This window comes from Dromiciops gliroides, chromosome 1, assembly GCF_019393635.1.
Source record: "Dromiciops gliroides isolate mDroGli1 chromosome 1, mDroGli1.pri, whole genome shotgun sequence".
Classification (NCBI taxonomy): Eukaryota; Metazoa; Chordata; class Mammalia; order Microbiotheria; family Microbiotheriidae; genus Dromiciops; species Dromiciops gliroides.
In genome coordinates, this window is record NC_057861.1 from 333,487,898 (window position 1) to 333,510,518 (window position 22,621).

Consider the following 22,621-nt stretch of genomic DNA (forward strand, 5'->3'; position numbering starts at 1 on the left):
ATCAAAGCTTGAGAAAAAAACAATATTAGAGAAAAATGGAGGAAAATATAAACCTAACTCTCATAAATGGAAATGGAAATAGAAGTCACAATAAGAATCTATATAGCACCTATTATGTCCCAGGCATTGTGCTAAGAAAATTTTTTAAATATTTGCTCATTTTATCCTCACAATAACTCTTCAAAGTAAATGTCATCCAACTTGTATCTGTCCCCTAGTTTTACATCTGAGGATAATGAGGTAAAGAGTAATGAAATAACTTGCCCAGAGTGACACAGTTAATAAGTGTCTGGAACCAGATTTGAACTCAGGTCTCTCTGATTCCTGATCTAATACTCTATTCACTGCCCCTCCAGCTCCTGATATTAAAAATTAAAGAACCATTAAGGGCTAAAATTCTAACTATTCTGTCTAAAATATCTAATGAGTGGTCGCCAATAAATTATAAGCTTCAGCAAGAGTTAGACTTTTAAGCATTTATTAAGGAGAATAAGAATTTGGTAAAGAGAGAAAGGCCTAGATTCCTATCTATTAGAGGGAGAGCACATTTCTAGCTCCCTTCTCTGCTGAAGTCCTCAGGAAAGAGAGTGAGACTGAGCGTCAGTCTCTTCCTTCCTCCTCCCACTAGCCCGTGTCACTTCCTGACGCCAAAATAAAGACTCCTGGTCTTGCCCTCAAAGACCTTCACTTCATGGGTGGAACTCTTCTACAGTAAGTCTCCAGAAGGTGGCGTCATTCCAATCGTTACAGAACAGATAAATTGGAAATAAACAAATAGAGAAACAATGAAGCTGATTCTTTAAAAGACTAACCAAACTGATAAACCTTTAGCTAATCTGATTAAAAAGATGGCAAAATAAAAACAAACAAACAAAAAAAAAAAAAACACACACTAAAAAAGACGGCTAAAAAATCAAGACGAATAAAATACCAAATGACAAGGTAAATTCCATGTAAGGTATGAAGTGTCTAAGTTGAGATGTAGCAAAACCAAGATCTGAAATCCATCTCTGACTCTAAATTCAGCAGCTTTTCATTGAATCACTTAAATTCAATGCTTCTATATACTTTGCTCTTAAAGAAGGAGAGTTTCTGCTCTCCATAAACTTTTCTAACCAGTTTGATACATGATGTCAATATGCCAAACTACATACATTTTCTCAATTCAGTGATCTAAAGGAGTGGTCTCCAAGGTGGAATATATAAGATGAAACAATAAGCTCTGAAAAGATAATATAACATACTTATGCTACAAATTATATTACTATACTCTATTAAATTGTCTATCAAAACTATAATAGAATATGGTTTCGATTGGTAATATTTTTATCCAAAAATAAAAAGAAGTTAAGCTTTAATAATATTTAAGAGATAGATTTATACTGGAGCCCTAAATCTGCGGTTACATGTTACGTATGGTAAAGCAAAGTATCCTAATAGAAGAATGAGAAAGCAACAACCTGGAGAGATTGATAGTGCATTCATTCACTTTCAGACATATTATTGTTTAATATGTGCAGTTCAGTGAATTAACAGATTATATTGTCTACTTTCAACTAACTTTCATAAAAGAGACTCCTGCAAAGAAACCATGTATTGAAAATAATGTTAATATAAACACAAGGTACCAATAAGAGTGAGAAAATAATTATTAATAATGGATTTCTTGGGGGACCCAGAGATCAGTGCTTTCTTCCCCACCCCAACCCCTCATGCCAGAAAGTCCTGTTCTTGTCAGGAACAAACACAAAGGAACAAAAGAAATATAGATAGAAATGTAGATTCTTTTTTTCTAGACAGGTGAAGGACTGCTGAGATCAAACCACACCCAGATATTGGACTTTGCCTTAAGCAACATGAGTAAGGGTCTTTCCCAGTTGTCATCTGTAGAGTTTATTTTAATGTAGACCAGTGTCAACCAATGGAATTGAATGATGCTAACTAATTAGCTTTGATCAATGTATAATGACCCACCTCTATCAAAAGAGGTTAAAAACTCTTGGAAGCAATACCCTTTGCAATACCATTTGGAAATTTAGGCTCCATCATGGTCAAGGAATGACTTATCCTGATCAGTGCCCGGCACAGGATTTTGAATACAGCAAGTAAGAAATGTTTGTAGAATCACATTTAATTAGTGTCATAGATGGAGTCCTATACCAAGAATGGGGAAAAGCTGGTTACAAAACCTCTCTCAGACAGTCACTAGCGACCAAGACATTTAACTCGGTTTCATCATCTGTGTCTAGAGCACCTGCCTCACAGGATTGTTGTGAGGTTTGAGAGATAAAGTCTGATGGATGGTTTGCCAATAAATAGTAAAACACACACAAAAAAACAAAACAAAACAAAACAAAAAAAACTCTTGGAAAAGGCTTTGAGTTCTCTCTGGATGCATTCTCTGCTCTTGGCTGGTACTTGGCTCTCTCTCTGGACATACTCTTGGCTTAACTCTCTCTCTTAGGACAGTATAGGTTTTGCAGGTCTTTTGAACTCTCCTTGAGACCATGCACTGTTTTTCTGAGAGACTCTGGGTCTTCTGGGGCTTTTCTACTGCTCCAGTTAACTGCCATGCTAAAGCTCTCTCCCTGCTTTCTCTATCATGCAGTCAATCCTTTACTGGTATATAATGTTAGTAAATAATAAATGCTTACTGCCAAAACTGGTGCAATAGCAATTGATTCATAAAACACAGTTGTAGCTTAATTATTTTTAAAATTAATAATTATTTTCTCACATAAGAAAATGTTAATGCTAACACTTCTCCTATTATGGATACTAGCTCTTCATCAGCCATATTATACAAGGTAAAAGCAATGCTTATCTAATCTGATCTGACAAGAACTTCAGAGTTATCAAGATTACATGAAATATGGATTTATATCCACTACTAATAACGATAGGTCTCCATAATTTTACTCTGAGAAATTATTAGCTAATTATACTATGAAACCAACAAAATATATTTTAAAACTGAGTCTTTTGTCTTTATCATCTACAAAACCTCTCATGCCTGTATGCTTTAAATTTTTTTCTAACCTGTTAAAAAATTTTCTAAATAACAAGTTTCAGTGGGTTTAAAATGTATTTGTTAAAAAATACAAAAATGCAATACCTACTAACCTGCAAGAAGCCTTTCCCCATCCCCCTTATAGCTAGTGTTTCTTCTTTCTATTGTTATCTCCAATTTATACTGTATGTGTCTTTTGTATAAAGCTGTCTACATCTTGTGTCCCCTGTTAAGGGCTAAAATTCTAGCTAAACTGTCTAAAATATCTAATGAGTGGTCGCCAATAAATTATAAGCTTTAGCAAGTGTTAAACTTTTAAGCATTTATTAAGGAGAATATGAATTTGGTAAAGAGAGAGAAAGGCCTAGATTCCTATCTATTAAAGGGAGAGCACATTTCTAGCTCCCTTCTCCACCAGAGTCCAGAGGAAAGAGAGCAAGACTGAGCGCCAGTCTCTTCCTTCCTCCTCCCACTCGCCCGCGTCACTTCCTCATGCCAAAGAAAAGACTCCTGGTCTTGCCCTCAAAGACCTTCCCTTCATGGGCGGAACTCTTCTACAGTAAGTCTCCAGCAGGTGGCGTCATTCCAATCGTTACACCCCCATTAAAATGTAAGCTCTTTGAGGACAGAGACTGTTTCTGCCTTTCTTTGTATTTCCAGCATCTAAAAGTTCCCACTCTGGGAAGCTGGGCTTCGGGGTGGTGTCTTTACTACTACTTCCCACAAAGCTATTTCCTGGTCATCTTCATGCCATATTCTCTAGCTGATAATCTTCCTCTCTTGTCAAATGCAGTTTTAAGAACAGTAATCAAATCAATACCATCATTCCTGAAGAAGATATATCAATCAATTTCCCTAAAATTCCAATCACTATCTCTCTAACTTTCCTGTACAAAAAACTCTCCTCCTTGGCTACCGCTTACCTATAGGTTATATTCCCCTATAAGAATGTAAGCTGCTGAGGGGAAGAGCAAAGCCACGATGGCTGAGGAAAGACATTAAACACACAGAGCTCCTGATACAATCACCCCAAAAATAGCAATAAAAGAACTCTTGGAGCAGAAAAACACACAAAAATACAGGCTGAGAGTTTTCTCCAGCTATAGATAGATTTCAGGGGGCTGTGCTGGGCCATGAATAAAGCCTAACCCCACAATCAGGCAAACACACAAGACACCCACCCAAGGAATTTGCCCCAGAGCCTCTGAATCAGCTGCAGCACTGGCATCTTCTGGAACTGAGCATGCAGTCAGGTTGAACAACTGGTGGGGGGGGGGAGGAAGGGTAAGTGCAGGGGTACCAGTGGACTGGGGGAAAGAATTCGACTGTCCCACCCCAGCAGGGAACCAGGAAGAAATCCTGAGCAGTGGGAGAACCAGGTGGGGGAGGGGAGGAAGGGAGCAGGCTCATCAAAGCTAAGAACCACACCACAGAAAGCTTTGCTGGTTGGTTGTTTAATAAGTAGGCTTGAGGTTATCTCCAGACCAGAGAACAAGCCAGGCCAGATTAAAACCTGCCCCCCCTCAAACCGAAACACCTGGGACCCTCTGAAGCTGAGAATAGGAACGGAGCTGAGATTTAAAAACTGTCTGATAAAAATAACTGTGTAGGAATTAGAATTGAACAAATGGAAGCTAGTGACCTTATGAGAAACCAAGACACAGTAAAGCAAATCCAACTGAAGGAAAAAATAGAGGGCAATGTGAAATATCTCCTTGGAAAAACAGCTGACCTGGAAAATAAATCTAGGGAGAGATAAATTTGAAAAGCATTGGACTACCTAAAACCATGACCAAAATGAAAGCTTAGACACCATCCTCCAAAAGGATTGTGAAGGGAAAATTGCCCTGATATTCTAGAATCAGAAGCTAAAATAGAAATTGAAAGAGCCACCGATCACCTCCTGAAAGAGAATCCCAAAGGAAAACCTCCAGGAATATTATAGCCAAATTCAGAGACTCCCAGGTCAAAGGAGAAAATATTACAAGCAGGCTAGAAAAACAGGAATTCAAATACTGTGGAGCTCCAATAAGGATAAAGCAAGATCTAGCAGCTTCTACATTAAAGGACCAGAGGGCATGGAATATGGTATTCCAGAGGGCAAAGGAACTGGGACTACAGCCAAAAATCATGTACCTAGCAAAACTCAGCATAATCTTTCAGAGTAAAAAATGGGGTTTCAATGAGAAAGAGATCTTTCGGGCATTTGTGAGGAAAAGACCTGAATTGAATAGAAAATTTGACTTTCAAATGCAAGACCCTGGAGAAACATAAAAAGGTAAACAGGAAAAAGACTTCATGAGGGATATTAAAAGAGCAAACTGTTTACATTCCTACATGGGAAGATAATACTTCAAAATCATAAGAACTATCTCAGTAAGGAATTCACAGAAGACATAGGTCTGAACTGAATATAAAGGGATGATATCTGTAAAGCATTTAGGTTTTGTTATTTGTGGGGCAGACAAGGTGGGGTGTCTTATGTCTGGGACCGGATTTGGGCTTGGGGCTTCCTGGGTCCAGGGCTGGTACTTTGTCCACTGTGCCACCTAACTAATCCATGATGACATCATTAAAATAGGGTTGAGGTGAAGGAGGAATAGACTGGGGGAGGGGGAAGGGAAGAGATGGTCTGGGAAGAGGTAGTTCACATGAAGGAAACAAGAAAAAAGCTTATGGAGAGGAGGGGAAGAGGGGGAAGGAATAGGGCAGTGAGTGAACCTTACTATCATCAGAATTGGCTCAAAGAAGGACTAACATACATACTCAAATGGGTATAGGTAATCAATTTTTTGCCCTGAGGGAGGAGAGGGAGATAAGGGGGGAGGGGGGGAAGGATGGAAGAGAAGATTGGGGAAGAGAGCAGTAAAAAGCAAAACACATTTGAGGAAGGTGAAGATGTTCTGCATAACAGCATATGTATGACATGTTGAATTGCTTGATCTCATAAGGAGGGTTGAGGAGGGAGGGAGGAAAAAAAATTTAGAACACAGAATTAGCTCAAAGACCTTAATCTCATCAGAGTGGGCTCATGGAGGGAATAACATTCATATCCAATTGGGAGGAGTAATCTATTTAACCCTACAGGAAAGTAGGAGGGGAAGAGGATAAGGAAGGAAGGGTTAAAAAAGGGAGTGCAGAGCGGGGTAGAGAATAGTCAGAAGTAAAACACTTTTGAGGAGGAATAGGTAAAAAGAAGATAGAGTAAATATGATGGGAAGGGAATAGGATGGAGGGAAATAGTTATGATGATAGATTATAATGGCAAAATGTATGGTACCTACTTTGCTGGGCTATTATGAAGAAAATTCTCTGTCAAGTTTAAGGTACTATAAACAGGTTATGATGAACAGGATACTATCAGAAAAACCTGGAAAGACCTACATAAACTGAAGCAGAGTGGAATGTACTGTATACAAAATAACAGCAATAGTGTAAGAGGATCTGCTGGGAAGCATGTGGTTATTTTCAGAAGGCAATGATCCAATATAACCCTGAAGGACTTATGAAAATTGCAACCCATCTACAAAGAAAGAACTGATAGTATCTGAAAACGAGATGGAAAAAACATTTAAAAAAAAATTTTTTTTCCTCTTTGACAGTTCCTTAATCTGAAGTTTGTTTTTTTTTTGACTGTTTTCTCTCACAACCTAACTAATGTGGGAATGTTTTCCATGACTACGCATGTGGTAAGTTATTTTGAACTGCTTTGAGTTCTTATGGGGTGGGGGGTGGGAATGGAGGGAGGAAGAGAAATTGGAACACAAAGTTTTTAAAAATTGATGTTAAAATTTGTTTTTACATATGTTTTGGAAAATAAAATTCTATTAAAAATGTTTTTAAAGAATGTAAGCTGCTTGAGGACAGGTTCTAACTCGATTATATTTGTATCCACAGCTCAAAGGACATAGTAAGAGCTTAATAAATGCTTTTTCATTCATTAATTTAGCAACATTCCTACATGATAAGGCTTTCATTGGATGAGAGAATTTATAAAGGCAAACTGCTGCAGCTGACTTCTTTTTTTTTTTAACTCATTTTTTTTTTAATTTATTATTTGGGGGGGGCAATGGGGGTTAAGTGACTTGCCCAGGGTCACACAGCTAGTAAGTGTCAAGTGTCTGAGGCCGGATTTGAACTCAGGTACTCCTGAATCCAGGGCCAGTGCCTTATCCACTGCGCCACCTAGCCGCCCCTGCAGCTGACTTCTTTAGGAATGCTCTCCAGTTCCCAGTAGCAGAAATGAAATAGGTCAGGATTATAGTGGTCCTTAAGGATCAGAGACTGACAAAACTACACTAAATGTAATGCCTTTTCAGCCTCCTCTGTATACATGAGACAGGCTAAACTAAATCTGTCCCTATGGGAAATAATGCAACAGAGAATAAAATTCAAACACTAAGGTTGACAACAGACCCATTCCCCAATCCAATATACAAAACTCACACTTTGATTTCAATAAAAACTCCACCCACGTGGGCTATACCCAGCCAGAAGAGTCTAGATGAAAACATTAATTTGTTGAGGATGTATTCCTACATCAGAACATAGTGCTTCAGACTTGTCCCCAGGTTTATCCTAACATAGAACAATGCTTTTGGTATCTCTGTATTCCTGAGATTCTATGCATTTAGCCAGGAAAAAAAAAATGAAAGAACTTAGAAAGAAAATTTTTTTTTAAGAATTATTACAGTTGAGGGGCAGCGAGATGGCACAGTGGATGAAGCACTGGCCCTGGATTCAGGAGGACCTGAGTTCAAATCCAGCCTCAGACACTTGACACTTGCTAGCTGTGTGACCCTAGGCAAGTCACTTAAATCTTATCGCCCTGTCCCCCCCCCCAAAAAGGTTTAAAGAAAATAATTATAACAGTTGAAATAAAGCTTGAAACTTCTGAAAGTTACTCCTATTTTAATCATTTGAAACCAAGAAATGAAGTTATTTACCAGAATTCAATGTAATGTATGCTTTTATGGAAAATGTCATAGTTTTTATTAATTTTCACTTCAATACTTTCTATGTTTCATTGCTTATTTACCTCAACATATTTAATACATTTCCTTACAAAAATTTTCATTTGCTATAAGTATCTGAGAGCCCTAAAACTGGCATACATATTCACAAAGAAGTCATGCACAATCACCAAGCAAGTATTAATCAGCAAGCCCAAGTCCTGTTCTGGTTTTGCACACATCCATAATGAATTTGATTGGTACACAGCTCAAAAATACACCCCCTCAAAGCTCAAACATCTCCTCATCAAAAAGTATTAGAAGCTAGCAAAATGACAAAAGGATATTTTTACAATAGACAATACAATTTCTGTTCAGATAATGAAACAAAGCTAACTAGACAGATCAAAGGATAACTGCTGTGCTTCTGATCACAGCAATACCAATCTACTTCAATGGTATTGCTCTGTTTCAAAAGTTTCCCTTATGATAAATGATTTCTATAAAGGTTCATACCAACCAATCTGAGACTTCAAATAAAAGATAAAATGAGCAGAGGAATGTTGGTTTTCTGACCACAGAACATCTCTTTCTCAGATGTGATAACAAGTCTCATAGTGAAATACTTTTTGTCCCCATAAGATCAAAACACAATGAATTGTTTGGGCACAAAGTATTATAATATGGTGTTTAGTCTCACCTGGCAAGCTCTTTAATTAGGTTTGCAATACGTCTTTTGTCTTCAGGACATAAGTCCTTTAAGCTGGCACTCTTCATTCCTCCATTGTAAACAGTCTAAAACATAAAAGTTTTCTGTTAAAAAAAAATTGATTTTTGCAAAGACAAACATTTCTTGGATTTCTTGGAAGTAGTAATCTCAGGGCTTATTAAGAAGAATCTCAGATGATAAAAAAGGAAAAAGGACCCACATGTACAAAAATATTTATAGCAGCTCTTTTTGTGGTGGCAAAGAATTGAAAAATTGAGGGGATGCCCATCAATTGAGGAATGGCTGAACAAGTTGTGGAAAAATCTAATGAACACTATTGTGCTATAAGAAATGGTAAACAAGCAGATTTCAGAAAAACCTGGAAAAACTTACGTGAACTGATGCTGAATGAAGTAAGCAAAACCAGGAGAATATTGTACACAGTAACTGCAACACTGTATGATTATCAACTGTGATAGACTTAGCTCTTCTCAGCAAAACAATAAAACAAGACAATTCCAAAGGACTCATGATAAAAAACTGCTATCTACATTCAGAGAAAGAACTATGGAGTATATGAATGCAGATGGAAGCAAATTAGTTTCACTTTTTTATTGTTTTTCTCTTTTGCATGGTTTTTGTTCTGATTCTTCTTTCACAACATGACTAATGTGGTAATTTTTATAATATGACTGTACATGTATGACCTATATCAGACTGTTTGCTGTCTTAGGGACAGGAGGGAGGGAAGGAAGGAGGGAGAAAAATTTGAAACTCAAAATCTTATAAAAATAAATGTTGAAAACTGTCTTTACATGTAATTGGAAAAAATACTATTAAGTTAAAAAAAAGAAGAATCTCTTAAAGCAGAATTGGAGAAGAAATTTCTTGGAATCTTTTTCATCTAGCAAAATGTCCTTTACTTCAATTAAACCTATTTTTTCCTCTAAACTGTTGGTTTTTACAACTGTTGTTTAACGGATTCTATTCAATTCAGTAAACATTTATTTAGTGCTTTCATAGAAAATCAGACAATGGGCTAGATGCTAAGGATGCAAAAAGGAGGCAAAAGACAGTCTGCATTCAAGGACCTTAAAATCTAAACCACCAGGGGCAGCTAGATGGCGCAGTGGATAGAGCACCGGCCCATTTGACACTTACTAGCTGTGTGACCCTGGGCAAGTCACTTAACCCCCAATTGCCTCTCAAAAACAAAACAAAACAAAAAAATCTAAACCACCAGGTAATTACCAAGAAAGTTTGCAAAAGACAATGTGAAGAAACACCCACAAGAAAAGCATAAGAAAAGTACAGACATAGGCTATCCCCAAGTATCAAGAAGGCAACCTTCCCCTTATGAATGTCAATTCAAAAAAGGTAGCCTCTAAGACAAGCATTTAGGAATTGACTACTATGAGCAAGGAACTGTGATAAATGCTAAGAAACGAAGACAAAAACGAAAAATAGTCCCTCCCCTCAAGAAGCTTATACACCCCTAGAATATAAGACATTTATCTACAGGTCCCTGAAACAATAGCCATTTAGGAACACAAATCACTCAATCGTAAATTTCTTCTCATGACTTACCTATTGGTGGTCTATATGCTGCTAGCAGTTGTTAAACTGGCAACAATAAAAGACCATCAAAACTGGGTATTAGAAATGCCCTCATACAAACTCATTTGGTGCTTATCATCCTAATTTGGATCCAGGAACCAAATATTGCATGTGGTATTGACTAAAATTTAGAGTAATCAACTTTAGTTACAGGTAGAATAGAGGTGATTAGAGTTATTCCTCAGTACATGGAGACATCTGAGTGGGTCCCTATGGTTACTGCAAAAACATCTGAGCAAGGCCTCTGAACTGAACCCTAGAGAAAATGAGAACTAATAGGGGAAAAGGGAAAGCCTTTGCAAAGTGAATGGTACCATATGTACCATACACGTGCTAAAAGAGCCAATGATAAACTAACACCCTTAGAGTCAACCTACAGTTGGTAACCTAAGACATACATAAGCACCCAACAGCATGTGATAAGCCTGGCACGAATCCATATGCCCTCAAGTCAGTGGCATTTATGAAGGACTTTCCCAAGGCACAAAAAGGCCCTAGTTAGTATATCACAGAGTTTTCACTGGGATCAGGCACCTTCCCACAAAGGCCAGTAAACGCCAGAGTATCTGAAAATGGCCCAATGGTATCCAACAGTTCCTCTTCAATGCTATGTATGTGTGAATATACATCTGTACAGTGCAAACAAATTATTATAATTTCGAGAAAAAACCAGAATACTACATTTTCCCTTACTGGGTTTTTTCTAACTGGATTCTTCTAACTTAACAACAAATTTTTGTTATCTTTAGCAGCTAATATGCTTTTAAAGAGTCTTTCAAAATAAATTACAACTTTCAATAAGTATTAATAAATTTACTCAATGATACCTATTTAAAAGTAACCAAAATAAAAACTGTTATAATTATTTTATATAAATAATTCATTTCCTGGGGCTCTGATCAAATTACACTGATTAAAACAACCAGGAGTGATGACAATTAGTATGTACAATACAAGTCTGCATGTCCACTGAATGGTTAGCAATGCTATATTAGGCATTGTGGTAAAATAATGGAATTTGGTAGCCGCCCAGGGGTCTGACTTGATTGACTTAGTAGTGTTTGAATTGGGTGTGAATGAGAAACCACTAAGTACCCACTTAAGGTGATTAGATCTTGAGCCACACCTGGCCTGCCCTGTCAGACCTTAGTCTAAAGTTAGCCAACCCTGAGAAGGAGTGTCCTCAGAGGCTGTGGACTTTGTCATCAACAGAAAACCAATCTCAGCCACAACTACTTGAAGGACCTCCCCTTGGCGGGTGGGGGGGGGAGAGAGAAAAAGGTAGAAAAGAGAACCCCAACAGGAAGTAACACACACTCTTGCACTTCCTCTCTCTCTCTGGCTTTGGAGCTGACTAGAGACAGGCTGCTGACTCCCACAGAAACTACAGCTCCCTGGTGGTGAGTTAAATCCAGCCCTTTGAATTAGCTGAGCTAGAAGCAAGTTTGGGGATTGTATAGGCTTTTGTTAGAGCCAGGGAGATTAGCCATTTTCCTCTTTCCCTATTCCCTTGTCCTTGACTTTATTAATTTCACCTTTGCTGTGTATTTTATTCCCATTAATAAAACCTGATTCGTTTGTGGAAAAGAGGCTGTTAAGCTCCTTTCTTATTGGCCTGGGAGAAATAACTAAAAAGGCAGTTCGGAGGGGAGGAAGTTTTGGACCTAAAGGTCCCTCATTTTCTGAACCCCAATATTACAGCCAACCACCCAATTAACTCTCCACATATTAAATTTGGCCCCTACAGCATTCTTGGAAAGAAATAATCAATGACATATTTGTGATTAATAATCAGGGAAGGACAACTAAAACTTGTGGGAAAATATATAGTATGTATATATATATAGATATATAGTGTATATATATAGTATATAGTCAACATATAAGAGGTGCAGGGCTTGAACCCAGATCTTCCTGATTCTCAAGTTAGCTATACACTATACCATATAGAAAAATGAAAACTACTCAAGTAAAAGAGTACATATGCAATAGGGAGGTGGGTGGAAGAAGTTGTGAGACAAATGAATCAGTTATCAACTCTGATCCTTAACTATGACTTCCCTTGATCTCATAAAACTAAGGTACAGGGCAGCTAGATGGCACAGTGGATAGAGCACTGGCCCTGGAGTCAGGAGTACCTGAGTTTCAAATCCGGCCTTAGACACTTAACACTTACTAGCTGTGTGACCCTGGGCAAGTCACTTAACCCCAATTGCCTCACTAAAAAAAAAAAAAAAACCCTAAGGTACACAACCAGACTAAAGCATAATGAATAGCATGTAAACTCCTGCCCTAATGCTTCAGGTGCCCATCCCTCAAACATGTAAGACAAAAAAAAGGGAATGTGGCCCTCTAAGCCAGTGTTCAAATACTACAAAAATGGGGCAAGAGAAATGCATAACTCTCAATAACTATTAAATGGCTTTATTAATAATAATGTAGTTTAAATAATATATTAATAAATAATATTTTATTATTACAGAAAACTTCCCTCAAAAGAAGTCAAAGTACTTAAGAAACCTTTTTGAAATTCACAGGCTCCTGATCATCTCACCTTGGGAAATGGAGAGGTGGTATTCTACTCTCCAGGCCTACATTATGGCACTTTTCACGGACTTTTGATTTTACCTAAATTGAAATAAGTCCTCTGGAAGCACTTTGTGTTTCAGACTGCAGGTGAAATATGTTAAATTTTTTAAAGCTTTTTCAAGTAGATATTTGATATTCTATACACTGTACAAAGACTACATGTGAGATGGTTCTCAATGTAGTAAGCCCTAAAAGTTTCAGAATTTCAGAAGGTACTATCTACCAGAGTGGAAGCTAATGAATTTGGAGTACTAAATTAGAAGACCTGCTATAAAGCAGAGTGCCTGGACTCACCATTAGAAAGACTTGGGTTCAAATTCCTATTTTAAAACTTACCAGCTACTTATATGGCCATAGGCAAGCCACTTATCCTTTCTGAAACTCAGTTTCCTCATTTTTAAGATGACAGGGCTGGACTATACAGTTTCTAAGGTCCCTTCCAACCTTTCATGACTTTTTTTTTTTTATCATAGTTGGATGCTTTCTTTCCTTAGAACTCTCAGTGGGGGCAGCTAGATGGTGCAGTGGTTAAAGCACCGGCCCTGGATTCAGGAGTACCCGAGTTCAAATCCGGCCTCAGACACTTAACACTTACTAGCTGTGTGACCCTGAGCAAGTCACTAAACCCCCATTGCCTGCAAAAAAAAAAAAAAAGCCTCAGGAAGGAGTGGGTGCCCCCTAGCTCTACTAGGAATCAGTCCAACTCACTGGACAACTCAAAAATACTGATAATAATTAAAGCTCGGGTAGGCAGCCTATAAAGGGCTTTTTCCCCCTTAAATTTATTTTGCCCACTACAGTAACCATAACACAAAGTACTCAAAGTAGGCACTTGAGCCCCACATTTTATATTCCCAAACTACCACATTCATACCAATGAAATTCTCTTCACCCTAATGATATAAGCTGCTTGGGGGCAGGTATCATTTCATTTTTGTCAGGAACTAGTACAATGCCTTATTTTTAAACATTGAACTGAACACATGTTTATGAGACTATAAGGTCATATCAGTAGTAATTCATAGAATTGGAGGAAGTAGGAATCTCAGATATTATCTAATCCAATTACCTTCAGTTACAGAGGAGAAACTGAGATCCAAAGAGTACTTAAGTTACTTGCTCAAAGTCACACCACCAGGTAAAGAAATGAGTCATTCCAGTGGCTAATAAATTATAAAAACATATACATATACATGTATGCCAAATAATAAATGAATTTTTTTCAAAAAACAAGTACATTAATTAAATCAAATCAACCTTACTAGTCCCTTCTACTCTATAGCTCTGATTTATTCCTTTTAAGAAATTCTAGATTAGAAAGAGCAGCGTGGTACCATTCTATCACCGAATTTGGAGTCAGAGGACTTGAGTTTAAATTCTGACTCTACCAGTTACTACCTATGTGAGCTTGGGCAAGTCATTCAACTTTTCTGAGATTCTTTTTCTTCATCTGTAGATGACCTTCAAGGGCCTTTCTAGCTGTAAGTCTATGATCCTATTATCTGATAAAGGTGACCAGTCAATTCATCCAAAACAATCAAACCATTTATGTCCAATCTCCCAAATGTATATGGTTAGGGTGTACATATGTGTGCATATGTGTGCATGTATGCATATATATACATAGAGAGAGTCAATAAGTAAAGATATGGCTACAGTAATCAAGCAACAGAGAAGTATCTTCTGTTTATAAATATACCAAAATAAACAAATTTAGATAAATGATTTTGTCCTCAACCCTCTCTTCTATGTCTTAGAAAAATTGCAGCAATCTTTCCCCCTTTTTAGTACTTTCAGAATAGTATGTTCTGCTGATAACTGCCCTAGAGTCTTAAAGTTTTCGTTTTCCGTTTAAAGGAACTTTTGCTCAATCAGTTTTGTTTCCATACTTCCAGACATTAAAAAAGCACTGTCATTTTTTCTATAATGTTAATAACTCAAAGTTAAAATCTGAACTAATTAGATTCTGAACTTCTCTATATTAACTTTATATTAACATCATCTCCATCTTAAGGGTATTAAGAGCAGGAAATAAAGAAAATCAATGCTTATCTCAGGATAGGACTGTGGGATGATGAGTTTTCCTCAAGCATCTAGAAACAGAAAATGTTCTCTGTTCAAAAGTGTCTACATTCAGGTAAGTGGATATCATTTAAACTCCTCATAGCAGGCTGTCAACAAGAATCCAAACCAAAGATATCATAAGATCAAAATAAAGCATAACAATAAGACATAAAGAAAGTCACAGCAGGGTTGTAGAGTTTTAAAGAACACTAAAATCAGTCAGAAGAACAGAGTTTTCTTATCAGTTCTGCAACTGATTACAGAGTTGCCTGAGCAAGTCACTGCACTGGACAATATCTCAGGTTCCTTCTCTATCCAATAAAGGGGATAATACCTGCCCTAAAAGCATTATCTAAAAGTAAGCCCCTTTTTATTGTTCTTCATTGTTATGTATAATACAATACTTCATTTTGATTACTTCTAGCCAGTCCAATCAAGTCACCTCTTTGAGCCTCTGTTTCTTCAGCTGCAAAAATAAGGGGTCTGAACAAGATGTAGGAGCTCCCCCAGCTCTAACATTCTATGATACAAGGGTTCTAGGGTTCCATCTCTTAGGGTTTTCACTGCAAACAAAGCCTGGGCCTGGCTCTGTTGTTGGTAACAGGCCTTCCCTACCTGAGAGAAGGTAGATTTTTTATTAAAAGCTGGGAAAGACAATGATAAAAACTAGACCTTAAATAAACATGAAATATTAAATAAACTAATAAAGTCTCTTACATTTTGATGGGTAGCTTCTAGATTTGGGCAACTGTAGCATTTCCTGACAATTTTTAAACCCAGTGGACACTGACAGCCTCTACAACAGTCTTTCTCTACCATGTCATCATGCAACTAACAGCAAGTTTTCAAGCAAGTTTGCAAAACTAAGCTAGAGACTTCAAATCTGCCGCCCCACAATGGAGGTCTCCTGAAGTACAAAGAAGCTGATTTCTAGGAGTTTGGCCATCAGTCAATTTTTTCTTCCACAGGAACGTGGATGGGGATAGGATCAGCATTTCACTAAAGGGACATGCACACAGATTAAAGCACAGCTCTGTCAAATACTAAATATACTAGGAGAGTGATTTAAAGTGTATATATAATTGAGACTTTCAGAGAATACTACCAGCAGGGAGGAGAGCAAATCAAAAGAAGCTTTTCTTCTTTCCTGTGCTAGAGAATAGTACTTTCCCAGAACTGAAAAGTAGAAAAGTCCTGGAGCAGGTGCCTAGTCTAGTCAAGATAAGAGTGTTTCTCAAATTTAAGAGCAATTTTTGAAAAAAAAAAAAGACTAAACAGTTTTTGTTTTGTTTTGTTTTTTTAGTGAGGCAATTGGGGTTAAGTGACTTGCCCAGGGTCACACAGCTAGTAAGTGTTAAGTGTCTGAGGCCGGATTTGAACCCAGGTACTCCTGACTCCAGGGCCGGTGCTCTATCCACTGCACCATCTAGCTGCCCCTCTAAACAGTTTTAACATGTATTACAACAAATGTTCAACAGCAACCTAAATGCTAACCTATAAGACCAATGTTTAAAATAACAAAAAATATACACAAGAACTACCTTCCATCTTGTAATAAATCAAACCTTACCTTATGATAAGGAGTTAGAGATGTCTTGTTTTATGCTCAACATCAGCAGTTTAGGCCAATGTTAGACAATAAAATCACCATCAAAACAAGTGTTTAATGAGTACCTACTGTTTATCAGGCTCTGTGATAGAGACTGCAGATATAACGAAGTAAAACATGTCCTGGACTTCAAAAAACTACAGATATAATGAAAAAGATTAAATAATAGTGAAAGTAACATAAGACAAGCACCATATTTCAACAGCTCAAGTAGTTCAAGATGACAGTGTAGGGAGAAAGAAAAGTCTCTACAAATTTAGCACTAAATTGATACTTCCTCCAAAACCTACCTCTTCTAATTGTCCTATTTCTGTTGATGGCACCACCATTCACCCAATGGTCAATGCTAAAAATGTTAATGTTGACTTCTTCCCTCTCCCAGTCTCATCATCAATAAAAATAAATGATTTCTAAAGGTCCCTCTCTTCTTAGATGCAAGTTGCTATATCTTCCCAATTCTACCTACAAAGTCTCTCTCCAAAGTGTCTCCTTTCTATTTTTTATGCTACCACACTAAACAATAGATTAAGCAACAAGTATTTATTTAGCACTATTGTGCTAAGCATTGCACATACAAGTACAAAGAATAGAACAATCCCTAATCATAAGCTTATATTCTATATGGGGAAACAAAAAGGATATTTTAAAAAACAAATATATTCATATATTGTATATATAATACGTATTTGTGTCTGTGTGTACATGTACATGTACATATCATATATATCCATATAGAGCATGGATAAAGTAAATAAATATAGACAAAGTAGTTTGGGAGGGAGGGAAACAGCAATTGAAGGGAGACAACATAGTAGACAACATAGTAGAAGACAGTGATTGAGATTTATCTTACAGGAGAAGTAGGACTTTCTAAAGTAGAGGTTCATTCCAGGCATGGGACCAGCCAGAAAATGGAGTTGCGTGTGAAGAGCAAGGAGAAGGTAGGGTTTAGATAGATCAAAGAGTGGAGGAGGGTGAGTACCATCCAAGCTAGAAAAATGAGTTGGAGCCTAATTATATAAGGCTTTAAAAAGTAAACAGAAAAATGTATACCTTATCCTAAAGATAATAGGGAGCCACCGGAGATTATTGAGTTGGAAAGTAACAGGGTCAGATTCACTTTGGCAACTGCAGAGAGGGTGTACTGAACTAGATCTACCTATCCAACCCCATCCTCTCCCCTAACCTTCACTTCCACATCACAAATCTCCTTTTGTGTGTTTCATGCTGGATGTCCTAAAGACATCCTAAAGTAAACATGTCCAAAACTGGACTCCTTTTCTTTCCTCCTTCTTTTCCAACTTCCCTGTCTCCATCCATCAGGGTTTATAACCTTGACATCATCCTTAATGCTTCACTCTTATTTACCTCACATATTGGATAAATTCCAAACCTCTTGTTTCTGATCCCTTCTCTCCACTCACACAGATCCTACCCTGGTTCAGACCCTAATCACCTCTTACCTAGATTTTTTTTTGGATGAGGCAATTGGGGTTACGTGACTTGCCCAGGGTCACACAGCTAGTAAGTGCTAAGTGTCTGAGGCAAGATTTGAACTCAGATCCTCCTGACTCCAGGGCTGGTGCTCTATCCACTGTGCTACCTAGCTGCCCCTCTTACCTAGATGTTTGCAACAAACTCCTAGTTGATATACCTGCCTCTAATTCAGTATATCCTCCGGTCAAAAGTCAAAAACAGTTTCAGAATGACTTGGTTACAGAAAAGACCATCAGATTAGGCAATTGAGCGGTCATTGGTAACTTGGAAAAGAGCAGTTTCAGCTGGTTGATGACATCATTAGCCAGACTAGAAAGAGTTGAGTGAGAAAAGAGGAAGTAGAAACAACCAGCACAGACATCTTTTTCAAGGAATGTGGTTAAGAAAGGGAAGAGAGAGAGAGAGGGAATGAGAGCCTGAAGACAGTAGGATCTAGTGAAAGATGGGGAAGAATCAAATGCACATGTTGAGAGGTTGACACTGGAAAAGAAAAGGGACACCTCTTTCTCAAAGACAGGGAAAATGGAGGGAGAGTAGGAAATTACGTTAAAAGGTTTTGATGTAAAAAGAATGTGAGAGCTCACAATGAACAGCCTTAATTTATTTTCAGTAAAGTAAAATGCAAGGTTCTCAGCTGAAAGAGAACAAGAGGGGGAGGTAGGGAGCCGGAATCAATAAGGAAAAAAGTTTGGAATAACTTTTGTGAGAAGTGAAATAGAGAATAAATCACAGAGTAATAAAAGGACTAACTCAAGTTCCTCACAAGTAAAATGTGGATAAGAACTAAACTTGTGATTTTATCATAAGAAAACTCACAGGTAAGGAAATTCTACCAGAGCAAGTCAGAATCTTCTCTGCAAATGATTATCTTAGAGCACTGATCCTGGCAAAGTTATTGGAGTGGCTTACCATTTCCTTATCCAGCTCATTTTATAGATGAGGAAACTGATGCAAAGTTAAGTGACTTGCCCAGAGTCACAAAGCTAGAGGTATCTGAGGCCACATTTGAACTCAGAAATATGAGTCTTTCTGATCTGATTCCAGGCCTGGCACTCTATCCCACTGTGCCACCCAGCTGCCCATGAAGACTTAACCACTAAATTTTGGTGTGATCTCAGCTGGTTGAAGGAATTCCTAGACATTATTAAGTCCTTGACACAGTGACTGTATATTATAGACCTACCCTCCTTGAACCAGGTAAAAGAAGGGCTGATAAAAAAAAATTATACAGTAGAGAAAGAACACTGGGTTTTAGAGTCAGAAGATCTGGGTTTTGGTCCCAGATCTTTTGCTTGCTATGAGTGTGACCTTGGCCAAATAAATGGTAACCTCCCAAGGCTTTGGTTTCCTCAGATGGAAAACAAACTACAAAGACATGAGGAGAGGACTTTGGGAGGAAGGGGAAAGGGTTGAACTAGACAGTGTCTAAGACCCATTACAGAGCCTAATCTTTTTTGGTTTCTATGTATGTTTAAAGATATTTGTTCCTTGTTAATGGGCAGATTTTTAGCTCAGGTACATTATAAAGGAAAAATAAGATTGAAAACTCAGTTTGAACTGTTTTTCTCTGCAGAGATTTTAATGCACACAAATTAAATCTTTTTTTTTTTTTGGTGAGGCAATTGGGGTTAAGTGACTTGCCCAGGGTCACACAGCTAGTAAGTGTTAAGTGTCTGAGGCCAGATTTGAACTCAGGTCCTTCTGACTCCAGGGCTGGTGCTCTATCCACTGCACCATCTAGCTGCCCCCACACAAATTAAATCTTAATGTCTTGTAATAGGGGGCATGTGGGTGGTGCAGTGAATAGAACACCAGCCCTGGAGTCAGGAGGAACTGAGTTCAAATCTGGCCTCAGACACTTAACACTTACTAGCTGTGTGACCCTGAGCATGTCACTTAACTCTAATTGCCCTCCCCCCCCCCCCAAAAAAAAGAAACAAAAAAAGATCTTGTATATGTTATAACTTAGCCACAGTGATCTCGGAGATCTTCAACAAATATAGGCACACAGCAAGATGTGAACCCAGATCTTCCTGATTCCTGGACCAGCACTCTATCCACTGTCCCGTGCTGTTTTTATAACATACAGCAAGAGATTAAGAGTCTCCTAAACCCAGACTTCAAATCTCACAGGGCAGCAATGATGACTGATAGTCCTCCATAATACAATTCCTACATAAACTACAAATACATCCCCCAAATCTAAGACAATATACCGAAAAACCAAATGTGTTTTGAAGGTGGTCTCGGAATGTTTTCCTGTAGAACTTAACACAAGAAGACAATTTCCTATTTGAGTTTGAAGAAGGCCTTGGTCTGGCAATATGACATTCTCTATGGCTGGTCATTCACCTATACAAGACAGTAAAAGTACCTTTGTTTAATTCTAAAGGGTTCAATTAGCCGAATGACTCCAGCCACTGGGGAGGTCCCATGTACCTTTTTTCCAGACCTAAAATGCTAAGTAAAAACAAGAAATTCTACTGACCTCTTTACATGCTGAGTCTCCTGCACCTTTGAAAGGATCCATGGCGACAGAAGTATCAGGTACCTTAGAAGCCTTTACTTTAACACCAGCTTTGGAAAATTTCAACTTGTGTTTTGCTCTACTATTCTTGCTGCAGAAAGCCTATGGAGGACCAAACACAATTTCAGAAGACAGTATTCTCTAATACTAAGATTTCCATACTAACAACATTTTCCTTAATATCTTCTCTCTGATGTGAACTAAAATGAGAAGCTTGCAAGTAAAAGATATCCACTAACATCAAATTCTATTAGTGCCCTAAAAAGCCTTAAGACATTTGAGCCTGTATTTCAAATCAACAAGGCTTCTATTAGAAAAAGTTATAAAGTAAATGAAACTCACTTTAGAGATGATGAAAGCAAAGCCCAGGTAAGTTAAATGACTTGCCTAAAATGACACAAGTAGTAAGTGAAACAGGATTTGAACCTAGGTCCTGCAATTCTAAAGTCAGTGATTTTTTTTACAATGCCAAGTAACCTGTCAAATATATCCTTTAATGTTTTTTTTTAAATTGACGTTTCCATTTAACTCCAGTAACTAACATTCTGACAAATATAACATCTGTGGATTAGTTCTACTATTTATATTATTAGGAAACACACACACACACACACACACACACACACACACACACACACACACACACTGATAACTAATAAGCTTTAAGAGTACATTACCTTTTTAAGGAGGAAGAAGCTTTTCCTTAAGAGAGTTTACAATGTTTTCCCCAAAACCCTCCCCTCTTCCTAACTTCTCCATTATTGTCTAGGGTACTTCCTTCCTCTCACACACCAAGGCCTGAAACATAGGTGTCATTCTTGACTCCTCACGCTCACTCTAACCCCCATATCTAATTAAAGGTAGTCTTGTCATCTCCACCTTCATAACATCCCTTGTATATGCCCCCCTTCTCTCCTGTGACATAGTCTCTACTCTCATGCAGGATCTCATCACCTCCAATCTGTACTATTACAACAGCCTGTAAGTTGGTCTCCCTGCCTCAATTTTCTGCCCACTCTAATCCATTCTCCACTCAGCTTCCTAAAATGCAAACCTGACCATATCATCCCCCTATCTGACAAACTCCAGTAATTCTCAATTACTTCTAGGATCAAATACAAAATCCTCTGTTTGACTTTCAAAGTCTTTCCTATCTTTCCCATCTCCTTACACCTTATTCCCTCCACCTAATCTATAATCCAGTGACACTGGTCTCCTTGCTGTTCCTCACACAAAAAATAGCAAGGTGGCACTGTGTATAAGTGCTGGGCCTAGAGTCAGGAAGACTTGAATTCGAATACAGCCTCAGACACTGACTGGCTGTATGACCCTGGGCTGTATGACCCAGGGCTGTATGACCCTGACCTGTCTACCTCAGTGTTTTCCTCAATTGTAAAACAGGAGTTCTAACAGCACTTATTCCACAGGGCTATTAAAGGATCAAATGAGATAATATTTGAAAAGCACTTGCCATAGTGCCAATCTCATAATAAGCAATATGTAAATGCTTATTCCCTTCCCTACCCTACTATTTTCACTGGATGTCCCCCATGTCTAGAATTCCTTCCCTCCTAATCTTTGCCTCTTGTCTTCACTAGCTTTCTTCAAGTCAGTTCGAATCCCACTTTCTGTAAGAAGTCTTTCATAATCATCCTTAATCTTAGCACCTTCTCTCTGAGAATACCCCCAATTTATCCTGTATATATTTTGTTTGTATATGGTTGTTTACATATTGTCTCCCCATTAGAATGAGCTCCTCGAGAAGACACACTATTTTTTACCTTTTTTTTATCCCCAGCACTTAGCACAGTGTATGTCCCACATATTACATACTTAATGCTAGCTGGCTAGTCATATTTCTAAGCAGATCGATCAACAAAAGATAAAGGGAGCATACTCATGAAAAGAAAAAGAACATCAACTAATCCCAGAGCAGATGTTTAAAAGAAACAAAATTTAGGTTTTGATGCTCTGCTTTGGTTCAGTCAACTGGACTCCAAGAGGCCTTTCCTGATTCATTAAATTATGTCTCCCCATCCCCAATCAC

At 37.9% G+C, this 22,621-nt stretch overlaps 1 protein-coding gene across 1 annotated transcript in view; it reads right to left on the reverse strand.

Annotated features, from left to right (window-relative positions):
- Positions 1-22,621, reverse strand: part of KIAA1328 (KIAA1328 ortholog) — a 465,758-nt gene that overhangs the window by 439,134 nt on the left and 4,003 nt on the right. The window contains exons 2-3 of the mRNA XM_043976482.1: positions 20,536-20,676; positions 8,663-8,757 (exon numbers count right to left, since the gene is read on the reverse strand). Coding sequence (XP_043832417.1) covers positions 8,663-8,757; positions 20,536-20,577 — 137 coding nt within the window. The 5' untranslated portion in view covers positions 20,578-20,676. The remainder of the gene's footprint in view (positions 1-8,662; positions 8,758-20,535; positions 20,677-22,621) is intronic.